The following is a 21,472-nucleotide window of genomic DNA, read 5'->3' as shown; positions in this document are numbered from 1 at the left end:
ATGCCTCACATTCACCACCAATTTACACACGTTTATACACTGGTGGCTGAGGCAGCCGCGCAAAGAGCCAATCTGCTCATCACGAGCAGTTGGGGGGGTTCAGCGTCTTGCTCAAGGACACTTCCACACGCACTCTATTTACCCCTCTTCACTCTACCTGAATCCCTTCTCACATTGCCTCATCTCAAACCAAACTAGGTTACTTCGTTTTGAAAGCACTACCTCTATTAATATTTGGCGTGGCAAATTTGTAAAATTGATTGGCAGGAAGAATTACAGACTTGTGTATTCAATACAGTAATGTAAAGATGTGACTGCTCGTGTTTCAGGGCGCCTGATGAGGATGTGTAGGTAATACTCCTGGAGCCGCATTGGACGCCATGTCTGAAGAGGCGAGTTCAGAAAGTGACCTAGAGCATAGCCTTAACAGTGAAGAGGAGGATTTGGAAAATGAGGGAGATGAGCTGGAGGAAGATGTTGACGATGATGAAGACGATGATACAGTTGGTAAGTTATGAAAAACGTTTGTCATAATAATGTGCATTTCACTAAGACAGTCTTATTATATCTACAGGTAGGCAAACATTACAGACAAGTTAGTTGTATCTCGTGAAATAGTGGGTTAACTTGCCTTATTAGCAGTAAACATAAGCTTTTTGAATGTTATACTCTTGTTGTTTCATCCAAATCTCAATTGCCAAAGGACATCAGAATGCTGTGTTCTGTTGCCCTAGCAGTTTCACTCAGCACAACAGAGCTCTGCCATTCTTGTTGCTCACCTAACGATAGTTGTTAGATATATAAGTAGATTTTGATATACATGTCATTACTTCAGTTTGTGCCGTCTGTCTTTAACAGGCCAATCTGGGAGTGCCCAGGACAATGCAGAGACAACTCACGATGGCGGTGACTCCCTTTCAGCTACCTCCGGAGAGCCTTCCCCTGATTCTCCATCTCAGCCTGCGTCCCGCCCTTCCTCGAGGGCTCCCTCCAGACCTGCTTCTCGTTCTCAGCCTCCAGCCAGCCCTGAGAGCTTGAGCCCTGTCGGCAAGACTAAGAAACAGAGAGCCTCTAAATCGCTCAAGTCCTCCAAGTCCTCAAAAGGCTCTAAACCCTCAAAGCCATCTAAACCTGCACACATGAGAAAGAATATCAGGTACACTCATCCATTTGATCTTAACTGTCTAATATATGTACCCAAACTTGTATTTATTTTTATATTTGACACAGCCTGACTCCCTCCTCTTCCTCTCTATTTACAGAAAACTGTTGAAAGAGCATCAGTTAGAGGCTGGGACCAAGGCTGCCCAACAGGAAGAACTGGAGAGGCGGAAACGTCTGGAGCAGCAGAGGAAGGACTTCCCTACACCAGCCCTACCTGTAACAGAGTCTCACTTAGGTGAGCTTCTATCTGGCAGCAAAGCTGCAAATGGCAAAATTTATTTCTTTGTTTGATATTCACGTAAAGACGGCATCCCACACTATCAGATTTTTCTCAGATCGAGTCCCACTCTTGAAAATAACTTTCTTTCTGTCCATACCCTGTTTTGCTTTACCCTGGGTTATCTTTACCCATCCTTTCCCACAACATCATCTAACAGCGGAACCTCTGTCAAGGTTTGGGGAGCTATCTCAAGTGGTACCTGTTCTCCTAGGCAAGCAGGATGTCATCTGCCTGGATAGCAGTGGTGAAGATGATGAAAAAGAGGAGGCTAACCTGCCTGTGCGAGCTATCAGAGATGGTAAGCTCGAGAGAGAGAGAGATGCTCTTCTGAATCACTTTATGCTTTACTTTGTTTAAAAATGCAAAATCCACTAGCAGGAGACATCCCAGATATAAGTGATATTTTTTGAGGATAAACTTTCCTTTTGTAATGTCATTTTTTTTTATTATTTATTTCTTACCCTATATAGTTTTTGAGCATGCTCTCTCACAGTTATCATTTCTCCAACGTTTACACAGATGTAATTGAGCTCAGTTCCGGGGATGAGGATGCTCTGCAAATTAGCAGCGAGTCAGCCGACGAGGATGCTGAAGGTACTGCTGGGACAGAGGAGAGCAGTGGCGCACACATAAATGATGCACTGAACCAGCGCGATGCCCAAGGTAGAGTGCTGGTCAACATCAATCATCCTGCAGAGGAGGAAGATCTTTACCTTGCCCCGCAACTGGCCAGGGCTGTCAAACCTCACCAGGTATAGGTCACAATATGTTTCTCTCTCATGCTCTCTCTCGCTCTCTCTCTCTCTGTGTCTCTCTCATGTACACATGCTTGTGCTGTTTTTCTCTAAAATGTGGTTTTATTGAAAACAGGTCCCACCCTATTTTGTGAGATTTTTGTGTTGTTTTTGGAGTGCCATCAATTCCAAGTTTTCTTTTTTCTCTCTTTAGAATAGACCTGCAATTGTTTAACTTTCAATTTCCTTCCTTTCTTTCTTTTTCAAGATTGGGGGAATCCGGTTTCTGTATGATAACCTAATTGAGTCTCTGGAGAGGTATAAGACCAGTAGTGGTTTTGGTTGTATACTGGCACACAGCATGGGATTGGGCAAGACCCTTCAGGTCATTTCTTTTATTGATATTCTGCTGAAGTACACTGGGGCACACACTGTGCTGGCCATTGTCCCTGTGAGTATTTTGTGTATTTTACAGCAAGTGATTTGTGTATTTTTCCACATAGCTGCATGTTTATCTGATGTAAATTTGACTAAATTTAACAATTAACTCCCTTCATTGCTAGGTGAACACACTTCAGAACTGGCTGACTGAGTTTAACCTCTGGCTTCCACCCCAAGAAACTCTTTCCTCTGACACTGACCCTGCATTTGTCGCAGGCCGGACATTTAAAGTTCATATTCTTAATGATGAGCACAAGTATGTAACGTACCATATTGTGTGTCTCAATAACCATTTGTAAGGTTGCTCATTCAGTGTCAAACATGATTTGTCATTCACACTGTATCTTCAACCTTTAGAACAACGGTGGCCAGGGCTAAGGTTGTTGAAGAGTGGTCCAGAGATGGTGGGGTGCTGCTCATGGGTTACGAGATGTACCGCCTGCTGTCCTTGAAGAAGAGCTTTGTCATGAGTAAGAAGAGGAAGTCCAAAAAGCCTGCAGGGCCAATCATCATTGACTTGGATGAGGAGGATAGACAACAAGAGCTTATGAAAGGTCAGCAAAGACCAGGGACATAATGTCTGAAGTAGTCCATATTAAAATGGCACTCTTTATGTTAGTGTGCCGTGAATAGTTTGGTAGGGATTAATTTATTTGTTGCTACACTTTTCAGTATAAGCACAAAATGCGAATGGGGCACTGCTTTTTCCATAAAAAGAAAACTGAATTGTGAACAAGACTTAAGGCATTTTTTCAGTCAAACTTAATTCATTTAGGACATCTTATACCTAAAAATGTAGTGCGATGTTTGCCTGGGTCCAGACCTTTGAATTCGCCCACTCCACTGAGTTGACTGATTCTGGTGGTCTGGCATGACATTAAAACAGCGGTTTCTCAGTTGAAAAAGCGATTATCTAATGAGCGCTGTGGGGGGGACTAACGATTAGCTAATCAGCACCATGGGTGGGACTAACACGGTTGTCAAGCTATTTTCAATATGGGAAAATGATCCCAACAGCTCGGAAACATTCACATAATGGCCTCTCTTTCGCATTTGGGCTCCTGAATAATATTCTTGAATTTAATAGAACCCCCTTGATTAACAAATTTATTTTACATAGACGGCATGTCTTCTCAATATCGCCCCACATCATTGTTTGTTTTTACTTTGTTCCATTCCACTCTTAAAACCCAGCAAGGCGGGTACGTTGGTCTCTAATGATTGGTTAGGGAAAATTTAATCCCCCTCCCTCACGGAAATCGGTTAGCGTGGAGGCAATGTCAGACTGAAGATGGAAATGGAGTGTAACGAGTTGACAATTCTGTCTCATATAGGGCAAGTCCAATGTGCTTTACATGAGAACAGTTGCACAGAAAATATATATAGAATAATAAAGATGCATAGAATTTACATATACAATATACAGGGGTTGGGGTTAACCCTGGTTGAATATGAACCCCAGTTTGGGTAAAAGAAGAATGAGTATCTGAGTGGGTGTGTGTGTATCTTGGTACAATAATTTTTTAATTTTTTGCTTCTATTTCTTGTCTCTTCTGTAAAGGTATTGAAAAGGCCATTGCACGGCCAGGCCCAGATGTGGTGATCTGTGATGAGGGTCACCGTATTAAAAACTGTCATGCCAACACATCACAGGCCCTAAAGAGCATTCGGTCACGGAGACGGGTTGTTCTGACAGGGTACCCACTCCAGAACAACCTTATTGAGTACTGGTGCATGGTGGACTTTGTTAGGCCTGACTTCCTGGGAACTCGACAAGAGTTCAGCAACATGTTTGAACGTCCAATTTTGAATGGGCAGTGCGTGGACAGCACGCCTCAAGATGTCCGCCTCATGCGCTACCGCAGCCATGTGCTGCACAGCCTGTTGGAGGGCTTTGTCCAGAGGTGAGCATGCCTTCAACACGCTGGATTTGGAAATGGGCAAGACGTCAGGAAAATTGCAGTTGCCTCTCCTTTGTTGAATGTTCTACACTAGTCTTGATTATCAATGGCTTTTTTGCTGGGTTTCAGACGTGGTCATGATGTGCTGCGAGATCAACTTCCATTGAAGGAGGAGCATGTGATCTTGGTGCGGCTGTCCCCTATCCAGAGGGCACTCTACACCGAGTTCATGAACCGCTTCCGAGAGGCTGGAAACAGTGGCTGGCTTGGCCTCAACCCCCTCAAGGCCTTCTGTGTTTGCTGCAAGGTGACACTGCTTGCTTTACACCTTCTCAGGGTTCATCGTTTTTTGCTCTTCACTCAGATTGGTCCGCCTGCAATGCCCAAACTTTCAAGAAGACAGGTTTTGGTGATACTGTTTAAGATGTCATTTCATATTCTTTAAACAAGGTTTTTGTCTCATTTTCTGATCTGTCTAGATTTGGAACCACCCTGACGTCTTGTATGAAACACTACAGAAGGAGAACCAGGCCAGCGAGCAGGACCTGGACCTTGATGACATCACATCTGCATCCAATCCGCGCTGCCCTGCCCCTGGTAGTGGCCTCAAAGCCAAAGTAGCTGACTCCACCAACAGCAAGGTCAACACCCCTTTGCCTGGGCTTAACCCCATTCAGGATAGAGCCAATCAAGTCATCACCTATGAATGGGTATGTCATGAGAAGCCATCTCTTGCACACTAATTAGAAATTTTTAAGTTTTCCTCTTTGTCAGTTTGAATGTGTCTGGATTACATATGTGTAGGAAAAAAACTTTTAATACGTAGCAGTACATAGCATACACTGCTATGTATTAAAAGTTTGTTTTTTTTCCTATATCTATATTGATATTCCACTCCTCATTTGTTGAGCACTTTTATCAACACTATTGACGGTTTCCGGAAAAGAAAAAATGCTATACATATATATAAATGTAACCCCTTGTTACCTGGTGTTATAATACACACAGGAGTCACACTCATAGTAAACAAAACAGGATCCTAGGTTCTCAGCGGTTGATGGTGAGATGGCGATAATTCCTGTCTACCCGTAAATGTCACTAGGCTAGTGTTATTATTACAATAGATAACTATTACATGTGACTGAAAAGTATAACAAGAAAACTTGAATGGAAATGTAACACATTAAGTAGCGCGGTACCTTCACTGCAGAAATACTACACCCACAGTTAAGTTAGTATACTATGTATTTCCCCAGAATTTAAGTTAGAAATATTCTAACACTGGTAATTGATACCTATTACCCTATAGGTGTGTGCACAATTGCTGATCAAGCCTGTGATGCCTGTAATAAAAGGTGTAATGCACCAGTGGTGTTCTATATTACTAAGCACATTGAACCAGCGCTCTTAACCGTTAAAATGAGCAGCCAATGCACCCAAGATATAATTAAATAGAATACATTATTTATCAATTACTAATAGTTATAGTTAATAAAATAAAATGAAATAAAATAAATCAAACAATGAGATATATTTTAGAGCAGAGGGTGAAACCAATGCATAGCTCTCAAGTTTACAGTAGTCCAATGTGTGAGATTTGTTGACGGACAGATGGACGGACAGACAGGGCGGTCAAAAGCGAAGAATACATTTATTTATTTAATTATTTATTTGTTTTCTTAACAAAAAACGAAGAATACAATTATTATTATTATGTATTTTTATATTAACATATTCTACAGAAACATTTAGACAATAAAACAGTCCATACATTCAGAGAAAACTGCATCATAGACGGAGCACGCCCACTGTACAACCACAACGCACAGTACCAACATATGACCGCAAGGTGTCCTTCGTGCTGCACAACATACAATGGCCAAGTAAATAAGCTATAGCAGCAGAGTAACAAAGCTGAGTTGTTTACATGATATGTAATAAGGAGGGCTGCGTGGACGCTGAAGTGGATGCTGTTGCTGTGGTCGAGCTTTTTGGGTTATATTCCCAGGTCACCTTCTTAGCCTTTTCAAAAATTCTTGATCGGGTGCAAATTTAAAACAGGGGTTCTTGTTGTGACTTTGACCATAATCACTGAGCTGAGTGTTCTGTCCATTTCAAGGCTGGCTCTGAAGTCAGTTTTGTTTTTATGGACTAGACTGAAAAGTCTCCTCATCCGCATTGCTGTGAGGAATCACAAGCAACAAGTGAGCTAGTTGCGATAGGCGACCAAATCGATTAATAGCAGATCCTGGCACTTTTACTTGAGATAGAAAAGCCCATACCACATCCATCCGATGGTACACTGTGATGGTGCTACCATCTTTAGTTTCCAGCTTGATCGCTGCGTCGTTCCACACATGCTGTGGAATTTCTTCTTTTTGCAAACTTTGATAGTCCATAAATTCCTCCCACAGCTTGTCAATGGCTCTGTCATCCCACTGTAGATGCATCTTGGATTTGTGTGCGATGAACTGCACACTCTCAAAACCATGTAAGGCCCGGTGATCAAAGTCAATGAATTGACTGTATGACAACAGCTCATCGCTTAGTGGAAAGTTTTTCTTGAGATACAGTTGCCACGTAGAAAGAGATCACAGCACTGTAGAACTTACTGACATCTGTGTTACCGATGTCACCATTTTCAATCAGATTTCACAGCTTGCACTGAGTTATAAAGCCAATGAATATCTGCTTGTTTGGCTTGACCTTACTGCAGTTTATGTGCATTGCATTGCTATGTTTCTGTAATTCTACAGGATCAATAAATTTCTGCATCAATTTTTTGAGCACATCTTCCATCTGACTGTGCATGACATGAATGCAGGGGTCCTCACGTTGAAAAAATAAGTTCAATTCAGTGAATGACAGCAATACAGCCTGGTAAAAGAGTAGATACACTTCAGACATGATTTTGGAAGTTGTTACATAGTCTTTTGAATCGTGGGTTTTGCACTGGGCTATTCGTAGAGGCAAAGTAACTTTTCAGGGCAGGAAACTGCTTTAGGACCCTTTCAATCGCAGTTTGCAAACTCAGCCAGCGAGTTGAGACGTGTTTGAGAACGGCTCTGTATCCAACATCACAAAATTTGCAATAGATAGCTAACTTGTTCTTCCTCTTACTTGACTTGTCAAAGTAATAGAACAGATCAATAAGTAAATCGTCAACAGCAAACACTATGCACTTAGTAAGCCTGTGGTGATACACAGTTGAGGGTAGATTCACCAGGGGCTGCGGCTCCTTTAAGGCAGACATTCAGAGTGCTGACGTAGGCGCTGCTTAGAGTTTCCGGGGTGGAGCCATGTTTGCAGCAGCCTAGCGGTTAGCTGGTTGCCGAAAGAGATTGTGCTGTATTGGTGTCGTTTTGTGTGGCGAGTAAACGGAATTGACTTGACTCGATCTCCATCTCCTTATTCCTGCACTCCCTCAAGCCCACTACCCCCTTTCTTAGCTGCATTATGAATGATATGACAAGGTCATCCTACTACATAGATGTCTGGATTTTCCCGCAGAAGCCTGGTTTTCACTGAATTGCAGCCCCCCATGTTGACGGATGCGTTGTCCATTACAAAAGAAATGCAATTACTTCAGGGGATGCCATGTTCTGTCATTACATTGTTGACTTTGGAGTAAAGTGTCTCAGCATCTCCCGCATTTGTAGAGCACATGTTCAAAAACTCGTGCAAAACTCAAGTGTGACACTTTATGTCAAAGAGCCGTACAGTCACGGGGTTCATTTGTTTGAGACCAGAGTCGTTGCTCCCATCCATGTCCATTGAATATGGACCTTCTTTCATTGATGCAATAGTAGGTGCAAGGAAATGTGGTGTTATCCATCCATCCATTATCCGAACCCTTATCCTGCTTGTGCATCATTAATTATACAGGATGTCTTTGTCGCAACGGAGGCATAACCTTTAGAGATTTCACTGTCTGGAAAGGCAGCTATGACTAAAGGCCTGATGTGGTTTGCTGTGGCAATTGGTAACTTGTGTTCCAATCTTCTCTTGCAATGGTGAAGCGTTTGGTAAAAAGAAGGTTTGCAACGAAGCCATGCCCACCATGGCTTGTTTCTTCTCTCTGTGCTCCTTGCCATTGATGTGACGTTCAACATCTGTCTGTCCTTGGTGAGCACAGCTTAGAGATCTTTTGCAAATGTCACAGAAAAATTTGTAGACGTTCAGTTTGTCTCGATGAATGCATCCATATTGAGGAGATGACTTTATCTATTCACTGTTGAATCTGGTTTATATGTGTGCACACCGCTTAACTTTGGTTTCGGCATTTTTGTTAACTGCCGCAAACATCAAGCGGCACAAGCTGTAAACCCGCCGTTGAGCAAGATCGAGGAACGTGTCTGATTGGCTAAAGTAACACTCAACCAATTAGATGTAGTAATACTCGACCAATTAGATTTTACCTTGTTCATGTATTTCTGACATGAACAAATCAAATCAAACCAAGTAATAAACTAAAGTATAGGCTATTTCGTTAAGCTATTTATAGAGCTTTTTCCCTCGCTATGTGTGCAGCTAACGAGTTCTGGATGGAATGCGTGAGATTTTGGAGCCTATTCATGAGACCGTGAGATGGGGCCTCAATGCGTGAGTCTCACGCCCAATGTGTGAGACTTGAGAGCTATGCCAATGTTCACCCCCAGGTGGTAAAGTGGCTCTCTCTATCTTAAAGTGATATAAAATAAACCAAAAATAAAACAGAAAAAAAACAAATCAACTCCCTTATTGTACTTGACTTCAGTCATCCCCCAAAACTAAAGCTTAACCCTTATCTGGCTGCAGCCTACAACCATTAACCAGTGTGATTAAACAAATAAAATGTATAAAGCTGCTAAAAAAGATTAATCAAGATTGATTTACAGTGTATATAAACAGTTTCAACAATCACGTCAGCAAAACCACAAAGTACTGTAGTTAATATAAACCAAGCACTTGCCGTTGGGGTCCGTCGATGCACCGAGGCAACTTCAACCGCCCGCTCCTCGGACCGATGTCAGCTCCCTGAGTCGAGCACTCTCAGCCCCTGGCCACAATGCGCGTCCACCTCAATCGCTGGAGTTCAGTGTGCAAACCGTGTGTGCGTCTGTCAGTGCAAGTGTAGGTTTACTCGCAAGTGCTTCGACGAGACTGGGAACCGTTACCCTCCAGTTGCCTACTGGCTAGCAGCCGAAGCAAGTCCACTGAAATACTGCCACCAAGCAGGCGATCAAGCCCGTCACAGTCCGCTCCTCCTCACGAAATTAGAAGATCCCTCTGACGGGAAACAGAGCTAGCTCACAGCGGCTAGCAAAGTTGTCAGGGTCCAGCAGTGGCTAACATGTAGTGTCAGCTAACACTAGTAGCTAGCTAACTAGCGTTACTCAAATAATCACTACTACTACTACTACTACTACTTTCGGCTGCTCCCGTTTGGGGTCACCACAGCGGATCATCCGTTTCCATTTCTTCCTGTCTTCTGCGTCTTTCTCTGTCACACCAGCCACCTGCATGTCTTCCCTCACCACATCCATAAACCTCCTCTTTGGCCTTCCTCTTCTCCTCTTCCCTGGCAGCTCCATATTCAGCATCCTTCTCCCAATATACTCAGCATCTCTCCTCCACACATGTCCAAGCCATCTCAATCTTGCCTCTCTTGCTTTGTCTCCAAACCGTCCAACCTGAGCGGTCTCTCTAATATAATCGTTCCTAATCCTGTCTTTCTTCGTTACTCCCAGTGAAAATCTTAGCATCTTCAACTCTGCCACCTCCAGCTCCGCCTCCTGTCTTTTAGTCAGTGCCACTGTCTCCAAACCATATAACATAGCTGGTCTGTGATATTGAGTTTAGCACTCAAATAATCACTGCTAAACTCAATATCACAGAACAAGAAAACGCACGAGAAGTAAGGATGATCTGATTGACCAATGCTGTTTTACACTTGCGGGCCTATGTACACGAATATACGTTATTCTTGGTCTCCACAAAACCAGCTGTGACACAGAGCAGCACAGGAAGTAACCTCTCTCTTCAGAGGGCAAACTCAGACTTCTTAGATTTCTCCGCGATTTCGCGGCAAGAGTGGATTAACAAATTATGATTGGCTCTTTACAAAATTCAAATAAAAAACACATTAAATGATGGGCTCATTACAAAATACCGCCGTAACAGCGGGAATCTTTACACTACAAAGCGTCCTGGTAAATGTAGTAACAACAGAAACAAGATACAGGATATACAGTAGAAAAAAGTATACATATAGACTCTTTTACAGTTTGTAAACAGTGATGACGTAGGTGTGGATGCGCGCCCATTTAGGCAACGGAAGTATGGCGGAGTTAGCTATTTTGTCAAACTATGCAAGGGGATTAACGACAAAAGATCGTTAAAGTTACCTGAATAAATTAACTTTGGTGAACGGCAACCGACCTCCAGATCCATGTGGTATTACTGAGTGGGTGGAAGACGTTACTAAGTGGTCTAATATCCAGTGGCCAGATATATATACATATTTGGTGGAGAAACCGAACATATACACAAGAGAGAAGTTGCGGGCATACAAGTCACTGGATGGTTACAACTATGTTGTCTGTGGTCACGTATAAAATGCAAAATACCATGACATAGACTCTGAGTTTTGTGTCCTGAAATCCGAGGTCTTGCCAAGTCAAAGACAAGGACACAAGACGGCTATGTATGAGGCATGGGTCATCATAAACAAACCCGAGAACTACGTCCTCACAGCCAATTGTTTTCTTTTTTCTGTTGATTAGCTTCTGGATTAATTGATTACGGTAGTTGTTTAGTCGCCAAAATGTCTGAAAAAGATGATTAAATGTTCATCAGTGTTTTTCAAAGGCCACGATCACATCCTGAAATGTTGTTTTGTGCACAACACAAAGATTCAGTTTACTGTCACAGAGGAGGGAAAAACCAGAGAAATATTCACATTTAAGAGGCTAAAAGCAGAGAATTCGCACAATTTTTCTTAGATCAAGGTGTTGTCAAAATGTATATTTAATAACAGCTCTCAATTAATAGTTGCAGTTCTAAATTATTTTGAGAGGAAAACAAAAACAATGTTACATGTTCTGACAATTCACAGTGCAGTGCTGTTTGTGAAATGGCAACATATGAATGATGGAATTTACTCATTTTTTTTAATTTTTTGGGAACAACACTTTTGCAGAGGTTTGTGAGAGCGCCACACACTATCACAACATCATCGAGAATGTTAACATGTGACACTGGAATTACTGTCTGCACAATCTTAAAGTTCTTCCATCGTCCAATTACTCGTTCCACATGTATTCTTACACGAGACAGTTGTCTCCATGAGTCCACCTCCTGTGCAGAGAGTTGCTTTTTTCCTTTTGTGAAATGAGGTGTACGAAGGGTGGCACCATGAGCTGCAAGTTCATCTTGGATTAGAAATCCCCTATCTGCCAGGATCTCATCGTTATGTTCCAAAAGTTCCAAAAACCCTGATTCCTTTGTTATCTGCTCGTCAGAAACCCGCCCACCCCAACCAGGGGACAGAAATGAAATTGCTCCAGCTGGAGTGATGCCAATCAAATATTTAATGGTGTTGGTGTGTTTATAATTTGACCATGTCTGGGCCCTGGCAGTCAGATTACTGGGTCTAGCAATGAAAACCTCCATGCAATCTATTATGCACCGGCATCTTTTAAAGTTTCGCTTGAAGATTTTAGGCATGTTCTTTAGTATAGCTCCCTTACTTGGCCATTTAATGAGTGGCTTGAGGACTATGGCCATAGCAGGTATCCAGCTCCGACAAATATTTGATAAGGTGGTTTTTGATACCTTAAATCTATAGGCTAAATCAGTATTAGTTAGGCCCAGCCTTAATTTCATTAGCACAACCAATAGATGATCCTGTAGAGAGAGGTTTTGGCTAATTCTTTCTACGCTGTCTGTTATTTTTGCACACAGCCAGTCAAAGATAATGGAGGTAAGTCCTGTGAAAAAAATCAGTTGTCCCGTGTTGAACTTAATAGTGGCATAGGAAAACGTAGAGTTTTGCAGCTCCTCTTTAAGCTTCTTATTTTCAGCCCGTAGTTTTTCACACTCCTGCTGCAGGTTGACATAGTCATTCTGAAGCTGAGTGTACCTCAGGTTCAGCTCATCATATTCCGCCCTTGGGACTGGGATGTCCTCTTCAGCTTTAACAGAAAAGCGAACAGTTAGGATATGCCGGCACAAGCTCACAACAAATGGGTTGTTTGCACAACAAAAATATATCCTTACCAGGACAGTGATCCATGCTGCTGACTTGTCCTGGAGTTTCAGAAGGAGCAGGCTGATTTGGTGGAGTGTAAACCCTTTCATCTCGTCTCCTTTTCCTATGGTACCTTAACATAAAAAAGCTTAAATTAATGAACAGAAATACGGATCAGAGGCCATATTACAGGAAATTAACTAACTTGCAGATCCTATCTTATCTGTTTGGTTATGATTAGATATTAGGTTATGATTTGCTTAATACCAACTGGAGAAAAATCCTATCTTAGACATCCCTATCTTCACTTTAAACTTAACACGGAAATATTTGTAATACAGCCCCATTTTCTCAAAGCCAGCAGCTGCAAGCTCCAAAGTGCACTGAATAGCATGAAATGAAAGAGGGAAAAAGTAATTCTAAAACAATTAGGAAGTGTTAGGCCTAATTATTCTTACCTTTCCAGCTTTGCCTCGGGGTTCTGACTTTGTTTTGTGTACTTAAACACAGAGGGCACAAAATCAGGATTCTGTGAGTCCAGTGACGCCTCGCCTGTAAATAGCCAGACACACCACATTAGCCAAATAATACCAGCTAACGCTGCATATCGGTTATTTTAGATATTAGTCTCCATCTAAACCAGGCATTCCAGTGAAACCAAAGAGTAGATAGATAACTTACCTGATATAAAATGGCCACTGCAAACGCCAGCATTTTGGATCGTGTCCTCAGTCCAGTTTTCATCAACACGTTTGATGGCTTGCAACCACAGGCGCCTCCGGTTGCTCTGAAATGGCTGTGATCCCGTCGGAATTCGGTAAAACTTCAGTCCGCTGTTGGTAGAGTAGCGATTCATACAGCCAAACGCACAACAACCGGACATTTTGATGCTGGTTATACTTCTGAATAAACTTTGTAATGTCCTCTTCCGAATCCGTGGATGAATGGGAGACTTGGGGGTAGCATTTCACTTCCATTGCCTAAATGCGCATGCATACTTTTGATGACGTAGGCTGTAAAAGGGTCTATATAGTGTGCGTTAACCATATTTTACAGGTCATACATACATATATATATACATAACCCAAACTCTGAGTTATACATAACACATACATAACTCAAACTGTACATACATACATATAAATATATGTATGTATGTATAACGTTTTGTTTTTTTTCTGGAAACCGTCAATGGTCTTGATAAAAGTGCTCAACAAATGAGGAGCGGAATATCAATATAGACATGGGAAAAAAGTTTTTTATTAAGAGTTTTTTCCTACATACATACATACATACATACATATCTATACATACGTATCTATATATCTATATCTATCTATCTATATCTATCTATCTATATATCTATATATATATATATATATATATATATATATATATACACACACACACTCACTGGCCACTTTATTAGGTACACCTTGCTAGTACCGGGTTGGACCCCCTTTTGCCTTCAGAACTGCCTTAATCCTTCGTGGCATAGATTCAACAAGGTACTGGAAACATTCCTCAGAGAGTTTGGTCCATATTGACATGATAGCATCACGCAGTTGCTGCAGATTTGTCGGCTGCACATCCATGATGCGAATCTCCCGGTCCACCACATCCCAAAGGTGCTCTACTGGATTGAGATCTGGTGACTGTGGAGGCCATTTGAGTACATTGAACTCATTGTCATGTTTAAGAAACCAGTCTGAGATGATTCGAGCTTTATGACATGGCACGTTATCCTGCTGGAAGTAGCCATCAGAAGATGGGAACACTGTGGTCATAAAGGGATGGACATGGTCAGCAACAATACTCAGGTAGGCTGTGGCGTTGACACGATGCTCAATTGGTACTGAGGGGCCCAAATTGTGCCAAGAAAATATCCCCCACACCATTACACCACCACCACCAGCCTGAACCGTTGATACAAGGCGGGATCAATCTTCTATTGTCCAATTTTGGTGAGCCTGTGCGAATTGTAGCCTCAGTTTCCTGTTCTTAGCTGACAGGAGTGGCACCCGGTGTGGTCTTCTGCTGCTGTAGCCCATCTGCCTCAAGGTTCGACGTGTTGTGCGTTCAGAGATGCTCTTCTGCATACCTCGGTTGTAATGAGTGGTTATTTGAGTTACTGTTGCCTTTCTATCAGCTCGAACCAGTCTGGCCATTCTCCTCTGACCTCTGGCATCAACAAGGCATTTTCGCCCACAGAACTGCCGCTCACTGGATATTTTCTCTTTTTCGGACCATTCTCTATAAACCCTAGAGATGGTTGTGCGTGAAAATCCCAGTAGATCAGCAGTTTCTGAAATACTCAGACCAGCCCGTCTGGCACCAACAACCATGCCACGTTCAAAGTCACTTAAATCACCTTTCTTCCCCATTCTGATGCTCGGTTTGAACTGCAGCAGATCGTCTTGACCATGTCTACATGCCTAAATGCATTGAGTTGCTGCCATGTGATTGGCTGATTAGAAATTTGCGTTAACGAGCAGTTGGACAGGTGTGCCTAATAAAGTGGCCGGTGAGTGTATATACACTGCTCAAAAAAATAAAGGGAACACCTAAAAAACACAATATAGACCTCGATGAATGAAATATTCCAGCTGAAAATCTTCATTTATTAGACAGAGGAATGTGTTTAGAGCAAAATAACCTAAGAATGATCAATGGAAATCAAAATCATTAGCCCATTAAGGTCTGGATTCAGAATCATACTCAAAATCAAAGTGGAAAATGAGAACATAGGCTGATCCAACTTCTGTGGAAATTCTTCAAGACGATTCAAAATGAGGCTCAGTAGTGTGTGTGGCCTCCACGTGCCTGTATGCACTCCCTACAACATCTGGGCATGCTCCTGATGAGACGACGGATGGTCTCCTGAGGAATCTCCTCCCAGACCTGGATCAGGGCATCGGTCAACTCCTGGACAGTCTGTGGTGTGACATCGCGTTGGCGGATGGTACGAGACATGATGTCCCAGAGGTGCTCGATTGGATTCAGGTCTGGGGAACGTGCAGGCCAGTCCATAGCATCAATGCCCTCGACATACAGGAACTGCTGACACACTCTGGCCACATGAGGACGAGCATTGTCATGCATGAGCAGGAACCCAGGGCCCACTGCACCAGCATATGGTCTGACAATGGGTCTGAGGATCTCATCCCGGTACCTAATGGCAGTCATGGTACCTCTGGCTAGCACGTAGAGGTCTGTGCGGCCCTCCAAGGATATGCCTCCCCAGACCATCACTGACCCACCGCCAAACCGCTCATGCTGGAGGATGTTGCAGGCAGCAGAACGTTGTCCACAGCGTCTCCAGACTCTCTCACGTCTGTCGCATGTGTTCAGTGTGAACCTGCTCTCATCTGTGAAGAGCACAGGGCGCCAATGGCGAATCTGCCAACCAAGATGTTCTCTGGCAAAGGTCAATCGGGCTGCACGGTGTTGGGCTGTGAGCACAGGCCCCAATTGTGGACGTCGGGCCCTCATACCATCCTCATGCATTCTGTTTCTCACTGTTTGAGCAGAAACCTGCACATTAGTGGCCTGTTGAAGGTCGTTTTGTAGGGCTCCGGCAGTGCTCCTCCTGTTCCTCCTTGCACAAAGGACCAGATAGCGGTCCTGCTGCGGGGTTGTTGTCCTCCTGCGGCCCCCTCCACGTCTCCTGGTGTACTGGCCTGTCTCCTGGTACCTCCTCCATGCTCTGGACACTGTGCTGGGAGACACATCAAATCTTCTTGCCACAGCACGCATTGATGTGCCATCCTGGATGAGCTGCACTACCTGAGCAACTTCTGTAGGTTGCAGATACCGCCTCATGCCACCTCTAGTGGTGAGGGCACTAGCAAAATGAAAAACTAACCAAAGATCGGCCAGAAAAGATGAGAACAGGCAAATGGTCTGCGGCCACCACCTGCAAATCCATTCCTTTTATAGGGGTTGTCTTGCAAATTGTCTAATTTCCACCTGGTGGAAATTAGACAATTTACCAACAGGTGAAATTGATTCACAAATCAGTGTTGCTTCCTAACTGGACAGGTTGATATCTCAAAAGTGTGATTGACTTGGAGCTACATTGCATTGCTTATGTGTTCCCTTTATTTTTTTGAGCAGTGTATATATAAGCAGATCGTCAGTTTACACACACACACACACACACACACACACACACAGAGGTAGCTTGGCATACACAGACATGCATGAATATGCAGACAAACACACACACACACACACACACACATACACATACGTGTACACGTTTATTGGGGCAGGGCCTTACACCCACACACAGCACCTTACATACATCACACACTATTATTGTTGCTGTTTTTTGTTCTGTTTTGGTGTTGTTCAGTTACTATTGTTGCTGCAGTGTTGAGTAGTCGAAACTCAAGAATTTTACTCTCTTATACTTTTATAATGAGACGTAACAAATCAAGAATCTTGAATATATATGAAATCCAGTGAGGCAAGGATTATTTTGCTCCTTATTTGTTGAGCACTTTCCCTACCATTGAGTGTTTCTTTTAACAAAGTTTTATATATATATAGTGATTACCTTTCAATAAGAATGTTTTCAAGTGAGAACAAGCAGTGTTTTTCCCCATCAATGCACAAGCATGGTGCTAGGGAATTCACATTAAGCCCACAGAATTGTAAAGTGGAATATTATTAAAATGAATTGACCCTTCACTTAGTTATTGATTTAGGCCTATTTACAATCAATTTAAAATTGATGAAAAATTCTAATATTCGCCTTCCTTTGTCATCACAACTACTTTCACATTCGCTATTACCCAACACAGAATCGACTGACATTTTTGCCTCAGCCTTCATGTGATTGAGATTGTTACCTAGCCCTGGAATAATATAGTGACATTCTGCTCCATTAGGGTATAACATGGCCAGTTTGGGAGATTTAAAGGCATGCTACCAAAAATGTCAAATATATCCCTTAGAAAGCAGGGCTGACATTGGTAAAGCTGATTGAATATTCAGCCCCAAGACCTTAATTTAATAGAGTAGGTTTTAGCAGCTGATTAAGCCCTCTGCTTTGAATCACATTGTTTAATGGCTCAAATAACCAGTAAGTAAGACTTTCTGGGGCTCCAGATGGTGACTAAAATGGTCGCCAATGCGACTATCTCTTTAATTTTGTGACCATTTTTTTCCCCCTGACAGTCATCAGTGGCCACCATTACCCATAAGCAAAAAAAAAAAATGGCCATACATTTTTGTGTGTGTGCTGAACTCTTGTCTCCTCTTGTGCCTGCGTCTACCTTCCCTATCGTGTGAACTCCTGTACGGTTTCCAATACATAAACTTCTCTGCACTCATGGCCTGCGGTGGTTGAAGCGTCAGCTGTACAAATGAACAGAAGAGTGGTTGAAGATAGTTTTTTTTTCTTTTTCTTTTTTTTTTGTGGATTTTCCCCCCTTTTTCTCCCCAGTTGTACCCATCCAATTACCCCACTCTTCCGAGCCGTCCCGGTCGCTGCGCCACCCCTCTGCCGATCCGGGGAGGGCTGCAGACTACACATGTCTCCTCCGAATGTTGTATGTTGTATTCTATTTATTCCGGCAGCCATACCGACATGTGCCCTGGCTCTGCCAAATGATGAAAGCTAAGCAGGCATGGGCTTGGCTAATACTTGGATGGGAGACCTCCCAGGAAAACTTGAGTTGTTGCTGAAAGTGGTGTTGGTGGGCCAGTGCGGGGCAGTCTTCCCACTGGTCCTAATAAAAAAAACAAAACCATCAACTCCCAGTGCAGTGATGGGGACACAGTGCTCTAGGAGATACCATCCTTCGGATGAGATGTTAAACTGAGGTCCTGACTCACTGTGGTCATTAAAGATCCCATGGCACTTATCGCAAAGAGTAGGGGGTTCCCTGGTGTCCTGGCAAAATTCTCCATCTGGCCACCTAATCATCACCTCATGTAATTGGCTCAATGATTCCTCCCTTGGAGAGGGAGGGTATCTCGGGGTTTTGTTTGTGAGTGAGGGTAGGATGGAGCGGGAGATTGACAGGCGGATTGGTGCAGCATCAGCAGTAATGCGGACGTTGTGTTGGACCGTTGTGGTGAAGAGGGAGCTGAGCTGGAAGGCAAAGCTCTCAATTTACCAGTCAGTTTTCGTTCCAACCCTCACCTACGGTCATCAGCTTTGGGTAGTGACCGAAAGAATGAGATCATGGATACAAGCAGCTGAATTGAGTTTCCTTCGTAGGGTGTCTGGGCTCAGCCTTATAGCTAGGGTTAGGAACTCGGACATCTGGAGGGAGCTCGGAGTAGAGCCGCTGCTCTTTCAAATCGAAAGGAGCCAGTTGAGGTGGTTCGGGCATCTGATTAGGATGCCTCCTTGGCACCTTCCTTTGGAGGTTTTCTGGGCACATCCAAGTGGGAGGACACCCCGGGGTAGACCCAGAACTCACTGAAGGGACTACATGTTCAATCTGGCGTGGGAATGCCTTGGGATCCCCCAGGAGGAGCTGGAGGGCGTTGCTGGGGAGAGGGACATCTGGAGTGTCCTACTTAGCTTGCTGCCACCGCGACCCGACCCTGGGGAAGTGGCTGATGATGAAATGAGATGAGATGAGATTCCTCCCTCTTCACCTCAAGCTGATGTGTGGTGAGCGTTCTGGCGCAAAATGGCTGCCGCGCATCACCCAGGTGGGTGCTGGTGCTATACATTGGTGGTGTTTGAAGTGAGTTACCCCTGTCAACGTGAAGTGCTTTGGGTGTCTAGAAAACCGCTATATAAATAAATAAATAATGATTAGGGGTGAGGGGAAAAATCGATTCTTAGAATCATCGATATTCTCTCATAAAAGATTGTCTCAATGCAGAAAACGCAATAATCGGAAATTTGAAGGTCAATTCTTGACGGCTGTACGCTTCTTATGGCTGCCGTTTAACCAACTGGATGGTGAAATGTAACGAACGTAAAACATGTGCATCGTGTTTACGTTTTAAGCTAGGCTACTTCGTCAGTTTTGGTGAGGATGGCTGAGCGCGAGCAACCAAAGTTGGATACAGTCCGACCGGCACCCTCTGGGTTAAAAACCAGCATATGGAAGCATTTTGGCTTCTATGAAGTTGAAGGGAAAATGGACATGGACAAGAGCCCCACTGTATGCAAGTTGTGTCTAACTAAAATAAAATATTTTGGAAACACAGTAAACATGATAAACCATATTTCATTTTTCCACCTGGAGTTGGAGGAAAAACAGCCGGTTGTAGTTGCTGCCATCCAGAGAACAATTGAAAAAGTGATAGCAAAGCTTCCACCAAACTTGGAAAGGACAAAGTGAATCACAAAGTCGATCGCAACTTTCATTGCCAACGATTTGCGCCTCTACTCAGTCATTGAGAACCAGGGCTTTGGCGCTATGCTGCACACTTTGGAGCCGAGATACAACATCCCATCTCGACGGTTTTTTCACCAACACAGCGATACCCACCCTCTACAACGAAACCAAAACCAAAGTCATGGAATCATTGAGGAAAGCGGGTACGATAGCAATAACATGCGTGGATATCCATTGCTACAGAATCTTATGTCACCGTAACTGCGCACTTTATTACTGATGACTGGCAGCTCGTATCGCATGTACTCCAAACAAGAGCAATGTGTGAGAGCCACACGAGTGCAAATGTGGCTGAGCTGTTACAGAATATAGCAGAAGAATGGCAGTTCACTCCCAAAGATGTAGTTTTAGTGACTGATAACGTCCCCAACATGCCCTTTGCTGCTCAACTGGGTAAATTCCTACATGTGAGATGTTTTCGCACACTAAATCTGGCATCTCAGCAAGTGCTCAAGTTGCCCACTGTATCAAGGCTACTATTACCACGTTTTTCCACCACAGCATCACTGCAAAACACCAGCTTGAGGAGAAGCAGGAGCCACTTGGTCTGCCGTGTCACAGGCTGAAAACAGACGTCAGCTGCAGGTGGAACAGTGCTTATGAGATGGTTGACAGGTTTCTGGAGCAACAACCTACGATCTGCGCCACCTTACTCTCTCCTCAGATGAGGAGAGGAGAGGCTGACCTCTGCACTCTCGGTGAAGCAGATGTCTCAAATGCAGAGGACGTTATTAAGTCCCTAAAGCCAATGAATGATGCGACTACTCTCATATCAGAGGAGAGCACCCCCACAGTGTTTGATTGCCCGATTGCATGCTCAATTCATCCAGGACACAAAGGACAGTATTGGAGAGTCATCAGTGGTCCGGGAGATAAAGCAGGCCATCAACGGGGACCTCAGCAAGAGGTCCACCAGTGAGCAGGAGAGAAACACTTCACACAGCCTCTGCTCTTGACCCACATTTTAAGGGACTGCCTTTCCTTTCTGAGGAGGCGAAAGTGGAGAATTATGGAAGAATGATGGCTGAGGCTGCATCACTAGAGGTAATTCTGCCATTTTATTATATGTAAAAATCAATGTAAAACGTAAAATGTCACTTTGGGCTTAATTTTTTTTATATCGAATAGAAAAAGTAAATTTGTGTTTGGTTAATGATCTTGTTCAAATGTGGTTTGGGTTGGAGATATTGACATTGTGATTTAAAAATGCAAGGTTGTTCTGTTTACCTGTTCTTATTGTGTTTATCTACAGCAAGAGATGAGAGCAAGAAGAGGAGGAAAACCCAGAGCACCAACACAGTGAGTGAGGAGGACACCCCTCGTCCCAAGACGACTGAGGAGCAACACCA

At 43.4% G+C, this 21,472-nt stretch overlaps 1 protein-coding gene across 1 annotated transcript in view; it reads left to right on the top strand.

Moving 5' to 3' along the window:
- The first annotated feature begins 336 nt into the window (after window positions 1-336).
- The window catches only part of rad54l2 (RAD54 like 2), a 33,039-nt gene continuing 11,903 nt past the window's right edge, over window positions 337-21,472 (top strand). The window contains exons 1-11 of the mRNA XM_056274132.1: window positions 337-507; window positions 859-1,156; window positions 1,263-1,399; window positions 1,656-1,742; window positions 1,964-2,196; window positions 2,447-2,629; window positions 2,742-2,875; window positions 2,977-3,173; window positions 4,181-4,523; window positions 4,650-4,827; window positions 5,000-5,230. Of these exons, the coding sequence (XP_056130107.1) occupies window positions 381-507; window positions 859-1,156; window positions 1,263-1,399; window positions 1,656-1,742; window positions 1,964-2,196; window positions 2,447-2,629; window positions 2,742-2,875; window positions 2,977-3,173; window positions 4,181-4,523; window positions 4,650-4,827; window positions 5,000-5,230 (2,148 nt within the window). The 5' untranslated portion in view covers window positions 337-380. The remainder of the gene's footprint in view (window positions 508-858; window positions 1,157-1,262; window positions 1,400-1,655; window positions 1,743-1,963; window positions 2,197-2,446; window positions 2,630-2,741; window positions 2,876-2,976; window positions 3,174-4,180; window positions 4,524-4,649; window positions 4,828-4,999; window positions 5,231-21,472) is intronic.

Source organism: Lampris incognitus, chromosome 2 (assembly GCF_029633865.1).
Source record: "Lampris incognitus isolate fLamInc1 chromosome 2, fLamInc1.hap2, whole genome shotgun sequence".
Classification (NCBI taxonomy): Eukaryota; Metazoa; Chordata; class Actinopteri; order Lampriformes; family Lampridae; genus Lampris; species Lampris incognitus.
This window is presented reverse-complemented; position numbering and strand designations above follow the sequence as displayed.